The sequence below is a fragment of the Chionomys nivalis genome, chromosome 17, assembly GCF_950005125.1.
Source record: "Chionomys nivalis chromosome 17, mChiNiv1.1, whole genome shotgun sequence".
NCBI classification, from domain to species: domain Eukaryota; kingdom Metazoa; phylum Chordata; class Mammalia; order Rodentia; family Cricetidae; genus Chionomys; species Chionomys nivalis.
Genome location: NC_080102.1, coordinates 16,578,978 through 16,593,636, shown reverse-complemented (window position 1 = coordinate 16,593,636; position 14,659 = coordinate 16,578,978). Strand labels below are relative to the sequence as shown.

Here is a 14,659-nt window from a genome sequence, read left to right as displayed (position 1 = left end):
ATCTTGGTATTGCTATATAGGTGCTCACTTGAAAATCTTTTCAATGCTGGGTGTGTTTGAAAAACTTGAGAGCTGGAGTGATGGCTCAGGGGTTAAGAGAGCATACTGCTCTTTCATAGGACCTTAATTGGAGGTCCCACAGGGTGAACCACCTGTAACTCCAACTCCAGGGAATCTGGTGTCCTCTTCTAGCCTGCAAGCACTACACTCATGTGTGCAAACCCACACATATATACACACAATTAAACATAAAACCTTAAGACATCTTTTTAAATAAGAAGATGAAGGGTAGGTGGGCACCAAGCCACATCCCCAGCCAAGGAACCATTGACAATCAATAGCTCCTGAGAGAGGAAGCGTCAATTTTCTTTAAAAGGGGAGCTTCTGATAAGCTGGATGCACTCAAGCAGGAAGCCTCACAGCTGACAATAAACCGACAATGCAAACTGATAGGTATATGGTTTTTTAAAAGACACAGAGTAGGAAAGCGGGAGTGGATCTGGGAAGAGTTGGAGAAGGTGAATATGGTCAAACATAGAAAATTCTCAAAAGACTAATAAAAATAAAATAAACAAAAAGTTTTAAGAAGAACAAATATTTGGGGGGAAATGCAAGTCTTTAGCTCATCAATCCATTTAAAGCCTTGTGTTTCCTCACAAGGCAGGGCTGTTCAAGGAAGAGAATCTCTCAAGTGGAAGGCTCACAGTTTGTAATCTCATGACACCCTGATGGTTTGGAGACAGGTGGACAAAGAGCTTATAAAAGGATTCCAGTTTCTAGAAAGAAAGTAGTTCCTGAGTCCCACAAGGCTGGGTCGTGTCTAGCTAAGTGATTTCCATATGCCTATCTCCAGAGACTGTCTGGGACGTGGCAGGGGCTCACACATTCGCATTAACTGAATGAATCAGTGGTTGGGTTTCATTTCAAGTATGCAATACTAAGCAACCTGCGCTTTGCTTCAACAGCCTGGATAGAAAAGAGACTGAAGAAAAACAGTGAGAATACACTACAGTGCATTGTTAGAGGGCTCAAAGAAAGTGTTAATTCTGTTGAAAAATACCCAACTTTCACAAGAAAAACTTGTTTTTAAAATTAATTTTAAAATTAATATTTATGCATCTCTCTCTCTCTCTCTCTCTCTCTCTCTCTCTCTCTCTCTCTCTCTCCTCTCTCCTCTTCCCTCCTATCTTCCTCCCCAACCCCCTACCCCATGACAGCCTAAATTCATTTTGAAAATAAATAAATTCACAAGCTATGCCTTCTTCCCTTGGTATCTGTCACCCCTGCTTTTACAAGAACAAAACCCCAGAGAAGGCAATGCCTACTTACAGGTTCTAATGGAGACAGGATGTAATTATGACACCATTGGTTAAAAAAAAAAATTCTGGGGCATTAGATACAAGCCAAAAACCAGCAATAAAAGAAGGCTGACATTTTAATCTATTTAGAAATTATAAATGTTAATGATGTTTATTTGGGTTGCTTTGGCTAGCCACTGTTCTGGGTACATCTTATGTATTTCACTTAGTTAGCCCTTCCAATAGCTTTGTAAGGTAGTTCTTTTTATCTTTATAATACTCCTGTGAGATTAATTCGTGCAGTCCTTGTAACAACTGCAAGAGACACGCCCAGTTACAAATTAAGAAAACCGTGCACAGAGAGTTCAAATCATTTGCCCAAGATCACACAATAAAGGACATAGAAGAGCTGGAACCCGAGGCCAATTTGTAGACTTCTGGACCCAGTCCTCTCTACTGCTTGGCTGGAAGAGGGTGCTGTTCACAACAGCCATGTGCCAGAATCTTCTATTCCAATTAAAAAAACACATTTTTCCCAACACAAACAAAAACAAGCAGCCACACCACTACCCTCTCCACACACTTAACACGAGGAATTCAGAATGAAGTCCTAACTTGAGCTATTTAAAAAATTGATTTTGAGCCGTGCAGGGTGGCTCACATATTTGCAACCATAGTACTGAGGCAGCAGCATTGCCCTGAGTTCAATCCCAACCTGACTACACAGTGAGATCTTGTGTTTAAAAAAAAAAAAAAAGTATTTTGTCTTTAACACTTCAATTTCAACGCCAGCATGCCTTTCCACATTTCCTTTGGTGTCATTTATTATCTTAGCATGTTTGAAAATATTTCATATTTAAAGAAAGAAATTGAGAGCAAACCTGTTTGTTGAGGAAAACAGACAGCATTAATTACTGGCAGTTTCTGGTATAAAGAGATGGATGTGTTTAATTAGGCCTGAAATTCACCAAACTCGGGCTCATGATGCCTGTTATTAAGTAGTTAAAAGACACAGCTATGCAGTCTCAATGAAAGATCTTTTTAGTGAAATATTAGCACAGCAAGTAATTATTTTTGATTCCAACTTCTCTGACATATTTCCTTTGATTTTTGCAAAGTAAAACAAAAAAAAAAAACAAAATAAAAATTCCTGAGCACATGAAGGCCCATAACTCCACCAAAGTACGCTTTGAAGGGGAACACACAGTCCCTGTAGATGGAGGCAGGAAAAGGTGGCGTATTTTCCCTTCAGCTTTAGGAACACTTGAAATGTAAAGAAATACAGTAGCTACATTCATACATTCACAGAAGGTTGGGGCTGAAAGGGAGAGACCCATCTCATGGTCCAAGTCCCACATGCTGAAGAAACCTGTTATACAAAATCCAACCTCAGCAGGCCTCAGAGATCTTCAGTGACCTGACCTCGAACCAGTAACAGTAACTTAGCCTTCCTGAAAGCAGCCTAAAAAGAGCACAAATGCCCCGTCCTCTTTCTTCCTCTCTTCCCTACCCCTGTCCCCCTATCCTTTTCTCTTCCCTTCTCTTTCTTCCTCCTCTTCTCATCACAAATATGTAGAAAGCATTCTATGTCTCGGATGACAAAGAGATATACGATCACAACAATAAAATCCCTGACTTCCAGAAGCTATTTTATAGTTACGAGACAGACAGCGGGAACCAGAAGATGCTGACTGCCTGGGACCGGAGGATTTGCCGAAGATGTAGTAGGCTAGACAATTTGGTTCAGTTTGTGGCTCCTGTTGACAGGTAGATCTGTGCCAAAGCCCCACCTGGACACCAAGTATTTGGACATTTTATACAGGGCTCTTTAAATGATGGCCTTACTGACCGAAACACGTGGCCTCAGCAGTAAGAAGGGCCTTCGCAAGCCTCATTATGCGCGTGACCCATGGCAGGGAGGCACCACATTGAAGCCAGTGTCCAGGGAGAAATTAGAAGCTTGGCAGTGGCTGTGTTCATTTGCATGGAGGAGCTGGTGGAAGAAGCTAGAGAGTGGCAGAGCAAGCATCGCTGGCAGCAACCGTAGGAAACACCCTGCCATTTTCTGCAGCACAGTCTGTCCTTCTTGGTTCCTTTCCCTCATTTTCCTAGACAGATATCTATGGGAAATCAATCAAGGCCTTAACAGCACAACATGGAGCCTGCTTTAAAAATCATACCAGCCTGGCAGCTGGCAGGCGTGTGAAAGCCAGAGGCCTGGACACAGGGAAAATCTTGGACTCTAGTGCAGAGAACAACTTGCATCGGATGGGGAAATACATGAGCTGACTGTGGCATCCTTACCAAGCAGCTACAGACCAGTTCCAGATAAAAGTGACCGTGGTATGAGGCCTCTTTGCTGCCACCAAATGCCATCCTTTGCTGATGGGTGATAAAACTAATACGGAGTGATTTATTAGTGGGGAATGCGTTGATATTTAGTATGTCTCAGATGCACACTAGTCCAGGCGGGTAAGTGAAGAAGCGTTGTCCGTATCAATACATTCTGGCCTTACTCTGCCCCTCCCTACCCTGTTTGAATTCTCCCAAGACCTTGGTGCCTGATCCTCCTTCTGTCCCTTTTCATCCCAATCTCTTGGCTCAGGACCAACCATGGCTTGTATTCTCATAGTCTGGGCAAGAAACCTTAATTCTGGGAGATATAATAAAAAAGGCCCCCTTCTCCTCCTGTATGTAACTATGGTAAAGCAACTTCTTCCTGGTTTCTTACTGCATTTGGGATGCTGCAACATCTTTGATGCCCTAAGTGCTGCCATGGTTCTGCTGCATGGAGCATGCACTATCTCCGAAACTGCTTTGACAGAAGGACTTAGGCTCCCTAAGTCCCGGTGATAAATTCTGAATTTCTGGTTCCCTAAACCATATCTTGAGGAAGGCTTTCTGGTGTGGAATGGATGAGTAGATGAGCAGAGAAGATTGACATAGAAGGAAAGATGAGAGAGGGGGAAGGAAGGGAAGAGAGAGAATAAAGAGAAACAGAGAAGCAGTCTGTGTGCTTACTTGTGATATGTAATAGTGTGTGTGTGTATGTGTGTGTGTGTGTGTTTCCACACACAGGATCAAATGTGGCAATGTCTTTTTGAATCAAGAAGAGGTCTGAAGACGAGCTCATTCAACTTTCTTCTGTGACCCAGTACTCATTTGATTTGAAGACAGGAGAGTCAGGAGTGTTTTGAACAATGAGTAGGCGGCTGGGGTACGAACACAGCTCTGTAAAGTGACTAAAGATAGCTTCTGAGGATAAGCAAACCACGATGTAGTCAGGGTTTCAGAGCGTGTCCCAAGTACATCTAGGGTACATGTCGTGTGCACCACAGTGTCCTTTCTAATCCACCCCAGTGTTTCTGTTGTGCCTTTTTCCCTATGACAAGTGGGAAAGGTTCTGCACCTACCCCACATGTCCAAGTCTAAACCAAGAACTTGTGAGTGTATCACTTTATGAAGTCAGAGGGACTTTACAACGAGAACTTAATTAAGGACTTGGGAATTATCTAGGGAGATTTTACAGACTGGTCCTTAAAGGCAAGGACCTTTCCCACCTATGGAAGAGACAGGACTGTGGAAAATGGGACTGAAAGGTGACACGTTACTGGAATTGGTGATGGAAGTGGCCACAAACCAAGGCATGTGGCCAACATTTAGAAGAAGCTAGGAAAAGTCAAGCAACTAGATTCTTCCCAAGAGCCCCCAGAAAGGAAATTCCAGCACCTTGCTCTTAACCAGAACTGCAGGATGATAGCATTGTCCCGCTCTGAGCCACTGGGGTAGCGGGAACTTGTTAGGCAGCAATAGAACTCTAATTCCTACCCTCCTCTGCACCTTTCCGTCACCAATTACAGTAACGTGTCTCCTGGGTGCAGCAGGACAGAGTTTTCAACAGTACAGTTGCTTCAGTTTCCTGGCCACTCGGTTCAGCACAGATGCTGCCGGAATGCTGATGGCTAAGCCTACAGTGAGCATCTTGCAAGTCACAGAAGTGAAGTATGGCTCTGGCGAGGGCGACATTGCATCCCTTGTTTCCTGACACTTTCCCACTGGTCACATTTAAATGCCTGGGAAGATACTGGGCTTGTGAAAAAGAGGAAACAGGTCTACTCTTTGCACTTCTGTTTGCGCTGTTGGCTTACGTGTGCATGTGCTTTTACTGTGCTTTCTGACTGAACGTAAGGTATAAAAATATATTCCCATTTTCATTAAAACCTTGATTTCTCCAGTTTTTTATTTTTCCTTCCCTGGAGACAAGCCTGATTGGCATTTAGCTGTTGCATCCAACCTTTATGGCTGGTACTGATTTCACTTATGCAAACCCAAAACAAGTCATGGGGACACGTTTGAGCACCAGCATGGCTGACTGTTCTGGTAGGGCCATTTAACCTTAGCCATGGCATATAGACATCCTGATCTTAAAACTCTAACCACTCTCAGTCATGGAATCCTGAATAAAGATTCTTTATATAATTTTTTGGCATATAAACGATGACAGGGCATATATCCTGACCGGCTACCGTAGAATACTCACAGGCGGCCCCGAGGCTCCTTGTGGTCCCATGCTTCCCATGATCCCTGGGACACCAGGGGCTCCAGGAATGCCCTAAAATAAAAGTGAGAAATGGGACAAAGGTGAAGATTCATATATAAGACAGATCATAGCCAACTTTCAAACAGGGATAACAACGCATGCCCCAACAGCTTCCCTCCCCACCAGCGTTTCAGGAGTCATTGCTCATTCCTGTGCACAATGGCCAAATATAGGTTTTAAGTCTCTATAGAACTGGTCAGGTGAGGTTCTATCGATTCCGAGTCTTATTTACAGGTAATAACAACAGCATGAATGCTGATGATCTGACAGAAAATTGGCTCAGTGAATAATCAAACTCTCTGGATTGGTCACTTTTAAAGGGACTATAGGTCTGTAGCAACAGACAAACTATTGTTACAAAATAGCACACACACACAAAAAGGCAGCAAGAAAACATACGGGAAGCGGAAGAAAATTTCTACCAAAAAAAAAAAAAAAAAAAAAACCCAGACGCCTAAAAGCAGAATGCATTCCAGAAGTTTCTAGAAATACTCACAATTGGCCCGGGTGGCCCTGGAGGACCAGAAGAACCATCCTTTCCAGGAAATCCCTGAGGAAAAGAAACGGTGTGTCACCCAAGTGGTTGCTAGATGGCTTTCAGAAGAGACTCATCAAGTTCTTTTCAACATCTGAGGGACCAGTCCTGCCACCTGCTCTGGACTACCACGGATGCGCTGCTGTTCAGTTCCTGTGGGACTTATTCTTGGAAAGTGGTTTGTGTCTGTTGGCTCCAATAAGTGTCCCAAGTGCGAGGATTGTAGGTGTGAGAAATGCCACTTACAAACTTAAATAGGAACTTATTTTCAGAAAGTTTATTAAACTAAACATTACAAATAAATAAGTTCAATTCTTTTTAAATTAATATCCAGACCCAAAAAAGTGGATTATAGTCTTTCAAGACCTACAAGTCTTGGGCAAGGAGTATGCCCTCTAGGAAGTCTATATTGCAATAAGGGAAGTGTGATTATCTGCAATACTTGGCTCTTGAGATGCAGCTTGGAGGAGAATGTGGGTGGGGTGGCCAGCTGTGGAGACAGGTTTGATCTGGGAAAGTTTCACTGAGTGTCTACTGTAGTGGGTACCACTGGGTACATACTCGCTTCCCATTCCATTTAAGTGTATAAAACAAACAAAAACCTAAAACAGTCTCCCCCCCAAAACCAAATGATGTCCCTTAGAAAATCCTCTCTCTAAGACATTGGATAAGTGTATATGTGCTATTTTTATGAGTGTAGAAGACAGCTTGGCGGTGGTGGCACGTGCCTTTAATCCCAGCACTCAGGAGGCAGAGTTTAAGGCCTCTTGAACTCACAGCACGTGAACTCCATGAGTTCATGGCCAGCTTGATCTACAAGAGCTAGTTCCAGGACAGGCTCCAAAGCTACACAGAGAAACCCTGTCTCAGAAAACCAAAAATAAAAATATTAATACAATTAACAGTTGGGATGGATTACTCTTAGCACAGTTGTGAATGCCGGCCTTTCTGATGCAGTTGGCGTGAGAGGGAATCTTCAAACTAAATTTTATAAGTTCATAAAAGTTTTCAAAATACCACCTCCTACTTCAGGGACAAATAAACTTCTCACCATGAGATTTCATTCCGGAACCCTCTGTCCCAGCCCAAGCCACCTTGACTAGTGAGTGTCTTGCTGCATCTCGCCACTCCATTTCTGACAATTCCCCTACTTCTGCAGGAAGCCATTCTTCCCCTCTCCTAGCTCACAAGAAGCAATCTGATCTGAACAAGGAATCTCCATCGGCACCATCTCCTCTGTCACAAAGTACCAAGAAGGCTGTGGACGGGTGTGAGAAGGGAGTCCGGACGGCCACAGAGAGACAGTATGGGCTCCGTGTGTAGAACCGTAGGCAAGCCAGGCCCTTTCATCCTGTTCTCAGCCCTCACGATGCCAACTAGGCTTAGCACAAAAGGCCGCCAGGGAGGTTGAACCTCACCTCTATTTCAGGTTTCCCTTTTCTGCCTGGCACATTGCTTGGCTTCATTTTGCAGCCTCCTCAGAATCCAGTTGGAGCCCTTGCCTGAGTACTGGCCAGGAAAGAGGGCCTGTTCCAGCCCTGGCTCATGGACAGTTCCTGTGAAGGATCTTCCACTTTCTAGTCCCCTCCTGCAGCATCTTTAGAGAATGAAGAGTCCTCCAAGGTGTAAAGACAGCACAATGATTACAGGAGACAAAGGCTCCTTCTGCTCCTCCACCCGCCCTTGCTGGTTGCTCTGAGTTGTGGACAAGAAATAGCTATTATTTGACTTGATTTTATGGCGCTGCAGTACATAAAGCCGCTTATATGTTAGGGTCATTATGGCCATTATCCGAGACTCATACATATGGTATTGCAGTTGTCATTTTATAATATTTCTGGTTTTTCAGTTTAGTCAGTATTATTAGAGTTAGAACCGGGCATGACAGTATGCAGCTATAATCTCAACACTTAGGGCAGGGTCTAGGACATGACGAGTTTGAGGCTAGCCTGGGCTATATGGTGAGGCTTTGTCTTGGGGGGGGGAAGGTCTGAGAGAGCTCTAAGGATTAGTCCTGTCACAGACTGTTACACACGTACACACACACACATATGCACATGCGTGCACACCTTCCTTGGATCTGTTAATTAAACAACAAAAACTCATTTTGATATAAGGGTAACAAATAACTTATTTTAGCAGTACGTGATGACGGTTCAGGAGACTGAGGCAGGAAGATTGTAGGAAAGTTTGAAACCGGTCTTGGATGCAGAGTAAGATCAAGAAAGCCCAATGAGGTTTTGTGGCGAATGAATTATCATAAATGGAATTTAAACACAGCATTTCCTGGGGAAAGGAAATAAAGACATACATAAACCAGAATCTGCGACAGGCAGGACCTCACAGCCCAACAGCCTCATTTCATAAGTGAGAAAACTTGAATGTAAGAAAGGATAGAAAAATCTTCATGTAAAAATGTTTTAATTTTTAAAAAGTTTTTATTTATGTGAATGCTTGTGCTTGTGTGTGTGTGTGCGTGCATGTGTGAGTGTGTGTGTGTGCATGAGTGCTACCTGTATGGGGGAGCTCTAAGAGGGAAAGAGGAGGACACCAGACCTCCTGGAGCTGGAGTTACAGCATGGATGGGGAAAGGACTTATGAAGTCCCACCCCTTCCTGAAATGGCTGCCTGAGATCGGAAGGAAGAGTACATTTCCTCAGGGGTGTAACATGGAGAGGCTACCCATACTCCTGCAGATGGTCCCACACCATTCACAAAGAGCAACAGCAAGTTGCCCAGTGCAGAGAGGGGCAGAAAATAGAGGGTGCACAGGAAGGTGGAAGAGAAAAACCACAGAGGATACAGGAGAATTGGAGGAGGTGAAGGGGAGAGATTTGAAAACACATTGCATGGATGTATGAAATTTTCAATCAAAAGTAAAACGTTAAAGAAACTTTAACATTTTTATATAAGCAAGGACCCTCAGCACACATGAAAACAGTTTTGAAAGGATTCCTCTTGGTTCCTGCCTTCAAGGTCTTCTAGAACCCAGCAAGGAGAAGCAGCCTGGGTCAGAACTGCCCCCTTGCAGCAAGTGCCTTCCCTGCCTCAGCTCTCACAGTGCCCAGAAGAAGAGCTCTAATTCAAACAGAGACGGGCTTATTCAAAAGGAGAGTTGAGCCATGACATATTTGCTAAGAGGAGAATAGCATAAAACTGCATTATTCCCCAGAAGACTGGAAGGAAATAATGCATTTACACCCTGCTCCCCACCACAGGGGGAAGAGTGTGAAAAGGCAGCAGTCTGTCTGGGCTCTGCCCTTGGCTGACACAAGCTAACATTCGCCTGATTTATAGTCACAACAGGCTCGGCTGGGAGCGAGCCCAGGGAAATGCGGTTCTTACTTGAGCGCTTAGTCGGGTTCACAGTGAGAAAGATGTTTGTTAGTTCCGCGTTCTAAGCTTAGGCAGCGTGTTCAGGTGCTGACAGAGCTGATTCCTGCGTTGAAGGCAGAACGTATGTGCTACGCAGTGTGAAATCCTAATTCCTGTCTGCTGCACAGAACAGCCATTGATAAAAGCTTCCAGAAGTACTCCACTCACGCTCAACAAGGAAGTGTAGGTTGGAATTACACTGATTCTGGCTATTGGAGAGAAGGAAATGCTGGTGCCGTTCCTTCACAGTCCTTTTCATGGTTCTCACCAGGCTTGGGGTCAACCCAGGGCTTTGCACGTGCCAAGCAAGCACTCCGTGGCTGAGCCGCATGCCTAGCCCTTCCCGTTATTCTCAGATATGGACTCATCTAACTTCGGAAGCCGAAATTTTACTGCACTAAGCTCTTGAGGGCAGTTTCCTAGAAGCAGACCTGCATCTCTGGGTGACTGATTTCTTCCTGAATTGATCTTGGAGAAAAATCTGAAAGGCAGGGCAAGGAGGGGTGGAGAATATGGAAGCCAGGTATAAAAGTAGTCATCTTAAGTCTGGTCTGTCCGAGCCCATGGGGGACTCTGGTGTGTGAATCACACATAGGAGTCAGCTCAGGCTAAGATTTACGTACCCATATAGTTAGCTATGGCTCAGGGGCTGACATGTCATTTCCAAGGATAACTTTCTAGGGAAAGGAAGAGATTTTGGCAGCTGTGGGATGTAGCACATTTGCCAGGGGAAGGGGATCTGGGTACCCACAGTACCCAATACAGTGAATTTTAAATCTGATTTTAGCCATAAGGCCGAGAGGTGATCACAGTGGATTTTTAGTCTGACATTTTCTTTCATGCACTAAAACATTTGAACAAATGAACAACTGAATATTCGTTTTTAAGGCTGCTGTGAGTCTCCTATTTCTATCACACACACACCCATTCAATTTTACATATAAAATGAAAGAATGTTAGCCTTAAGATCATATTAGAAACAAAGTCAAAGACATTTTCCTCACCATCTTCTTAATCTTAGATAGAAAATAAAAGGTATTCACAACTTTGACTTCACATTTAAAAAAAAAAATAGAATCATCACCGGTCAATTTATCTCTACAATAGTTTTGTTTTTGTAAGCTTCTGACTTACCACACGTTTAGAAATACTTGCACGGTTGTAACGTGCTAGGCTTTCTGTCAGGTTTAGATTGGCAACCGAAAGAATAAGTACAAAGTTTTGTGAACTGTCAGACAATGGAATGTTATCAGCAACATCGCTGCTCATATACAAGGGAGTTCCAAGGGGACATGACGGGACATGAAGGATAAGCAGCTGACACTAATTGCCGGTAGTAGGGGGAACAGGACACAGCATTTATTGAAGAGCAAACATCTAGACCAACAAACTTCAAATAGTTGGACCTTGCTGTGGTTTGAATGTGTCCCCAAAACGCATGCCTTAGAAAATTCCCTTTGCACCTCTATTGAGAGATGGGCCCTATAAGGGGTAATTAGGTCATGGGGTTCTGACCCTGTGGATGATAAACACGGTCATGATGGAAATGGTCTTGTTAGAACAATGAGTCACTCTTTCTCACTCACTCTCGTTCACTGTTCAATGGCTTCTGCCATGTTATGCCTCAGGCAATTTGGCCTCTTGAAATGTGGCCTAGATCAAGGACTTCCAAGCCTTGAGATCCACCACCCAGTAAATCTACTTTTATAAATAATCTAGCCTTAAATGTTCTGCTACAGTGCCTTCAAAATCAACAGATACACTCAGTTGTCAGTTTTGCTCTCCAGGTACCCCTGTATTCCCTGATACAGCTTACTCTGAGAAAATCTATTATTACCTCTTTCTTATTGGGGCAGAGCTCAGGCCCCCTTTCTTTCCTCTCTATCTCAGGAAAGCAACAAACCCGGTGAAATGAAATTTTTGGAAAATGTGTATACTTTATAAGATGCAATTTTTACAGTGCATAAAGTCACCATCCATAAACAGACATGTTTGTTGACATGGCTTCAAGTATTTTTGCCTTTTTGATATTCCTACCTCAAAATACTAATATACCCCCACGGCCCACATTAAAATAATTCTTGCTATTAAAAATTTTAAAGGATTTTTATAATTTGCTTTGGAAATATTTGGCTATGAACAAATTACTAAGTTATGATTGGCTTTAATTTACCAGTAACAAAAAAATCTAATTTACAATTTGCTTTCATCATCACTAATGTTCCAATGAACATTAAAATGTGCTTCTACATAAAAATTGCAGGCAGCATCATTGGATAGCTACTAATTTCCATTTATACTTTTGTTTTGCATATATTAGAGCAAATGTAGATGTCTAATATCATTGTAGTTTCTAGGTCAGAGCCTGCAGAACCTGTAGGATGAAATCCAGCTACCCACAGCTATACTTGAAACTGAAGTTAAAGTCAGAAGCCAGGGTGCATGTGTTTACGAACCGCTCAGCAACATCTTGCAAAACTACTGACTCACTAGCGAGGCTTGCAGACCATTTCCGAAGCCTGCAATGGCAGATCATGGACATAAGCTGTGAGATTCTGAAACAGGGGTGATTGTGAAGGTCTCTTGATTGCTGGAGTAGGGTCTGTGAGCCACCTGGATTTAATGAGTGAGTTGTCAAGAAGTGGGGGCTAGACCATCCTATGATGCATGATTTCAACCCTGTGGTCTGGTTCTAGAAATAAAGCTGCTACTTGTTGCAAAGGATTACTAGTAACTACCAGACAAAAAGGCCAAGCAGCCCAATGCTACAAGCTATGCAAACACTGGCCTGGGACAGAGATTAAAGACCAGTTCTTATGTGTGGTACCATGCTAGGTCTCATTGGGGAACTTTCAATGACACATACATACATTAAAACTATGTGTGTAATGCACAGTATATGTGTGCACATTGATAAGTATGCACATATGCACTATTTAATATGATATTTAATGCAATTTAGAAGAATATAATTGTATAGATTCTTAATATCTCATGCTTATAACTTCAGATAATTAAAAAATAGCACATCAGCAATATTGTGCCAAAGAACTGAATTGGGCATACAATAGACCTTGTATAAGAGACTATTCAGTGATTCTAAAGCTTAGGTATAGAATCATTAAACTGTCTAAATATAAACATTCCTAAGTTTTGCCTAAAGGGCTTTCTGCATCTGAATATCTGAGGTTAACCTGCTGGATCTGTGCATTAAACAAAAGAAACAAACAAAGACCACCTGATGACTGAGGTGCTAGATCTGTTGGTTTACAAAAATTTAAACATCTGGCCCTACCCTGAATGACAACATTCCAAGAGGAAGGCAAAGTTGATAGTCAAGAATGGGTTTCATCAGAGCCCCTAAGAGCAGGAGACTAAAGACCCCCAAAGCTCCTCCCTCTCAAATGTGTCCAGATGAACCGTTATCCAAGTAAAAGGCTAAGAGGCTAGAGCCCGGCTCTATGAATGATCAATTCCTACTTTATTAAGTGAAATTGGATTCCAAAGTATAGGGTGTGACATCTTCATTGTTAGAGTTCTGTTCCTTAAATGTCTTCTTGGAAGATCTTCTCAGCCACAAAACTTCATAGTAATCCTAACTTTCAGAATTTTATGGAATAAGAAGGCACTATGCTGGACCCAGAGAAATGAGCTGAACTCCTGGCTCCCGCATTACCTACTTCTGACCATTGTGTAGTTCCTCCCACTTTCAGACCTTCAGGTTCTCTGTCTAGAGCAATGGGGGAGAATATAGATCTCCTGGGAGTTAAAAAAGGAAACACCAGACATCTGCATAGATCCCACTCTTGGTGGTGTGGTTTACTGACATTTTAACAAAAATCAACAGCCAAGTCCCAAATGCATAAACTACCCTCACCGTAGTTGATTGTGCAAATATTTTCCTGAGATCTTATGAAAGTCTTTCTAGAGCTGGACCCACAAAGAAGACGATCCAATCCTTCTGGCTACCAGTTTTGTGGTAATAGCTTACTCTGTCCTTTCTGAGGGAGGAAGATGCCCAAGGGGCCCATTATCATGAACCTAGTATTTCACAAAGTATTTTTTAGATGACTCCCTCATCACTGCCTACTATTCATGACAGGAATGAAATTCATCCAAAGAGTTGACTCAAGCACATTTAATTCCAACTCATTTTTGATGAAACAGAACATTCCACACAATATGGTCTTTGTGTATCTCAAAGCCACAAAATGAAAAAGCATGCTTCAAAGGTCCATTCCGGACAGAATGCAAATATTTCAAAAAAAAACTTACACTTTCTTGACTTTTTGTATTTCTTCACCATCTTTCAAGACATCTTAATTTACATGGGCATTACAAAAAGTTCTGACCCATTAGGCTGACCTCAAAAACAGTGGATGCCAATAATATTGTCTTAAGATCATATTATCAGAAATGCTTCATATGAATGAATCTCCACAATGACTCCATATAGTGCAGGATTGTGCTTTGACTGATATATGCTGAAGATGAGTCTTGGCAACAAGAAGTAAGGCCCACACCATGCAGCCTGGATTTAAACCTGGTTAGCATTGAAGGTGTGTACCCATCCGCACAGACCTTTTCATCCACATGCAAGTTTAGCAGGGTCCAGGGGCAGAACACACTCTGCAACCATTCGTCCTTTATAGAAACCCCTGGCACTGAGCTGAACAGAGACTTTTCAACAGAAGAAGTTCAAATGGCCAAAAGACACTTAAGATCGTGCTCAACTTCCTTAGCAATCAGGGAAATGCAAATCAAGACAACATTAAGATACCATCTTACACCTGTCAGAATGGCTAAAATCAAAAACACCAATGATAGCCTCTGCTGGAGAGGTTGTGGAGA

The 14,659-nt window shown here is 42.7% G+C and overlaps 1 protein-coding gene across 3 annotated transcripts in view; it reads right to left on the bottom strand.

Moving 5' to 3' along the window:
- Col14a1 (collagen type XIV alpha 1 chain) overlaps positions 1–14,659 on the bottom strand; it is a 184,445-nt gene that overhangs the window by 22,983 nt on the left and 146,803 nt on the right. For all 3 annotated transcript variants that reach the window (XM_057792029.1, XM_057792030.1, XM_057792031.1), the window contains exons 41-42: positions 6,395–6,448; positions 5,839–5,910 (exon numbers count right to left, since the gene is read on the bottom strand). In XM_057792029.1, the coding sequence (XP_057648012.1) occupies positions 5,839–5,910; positions 6,395–6,448 (126 nt within the window). The remainder of the gene's footprint in view (positions 1–5,838; positions 5,911–6,394; positions 6,449–14,659) is intronic.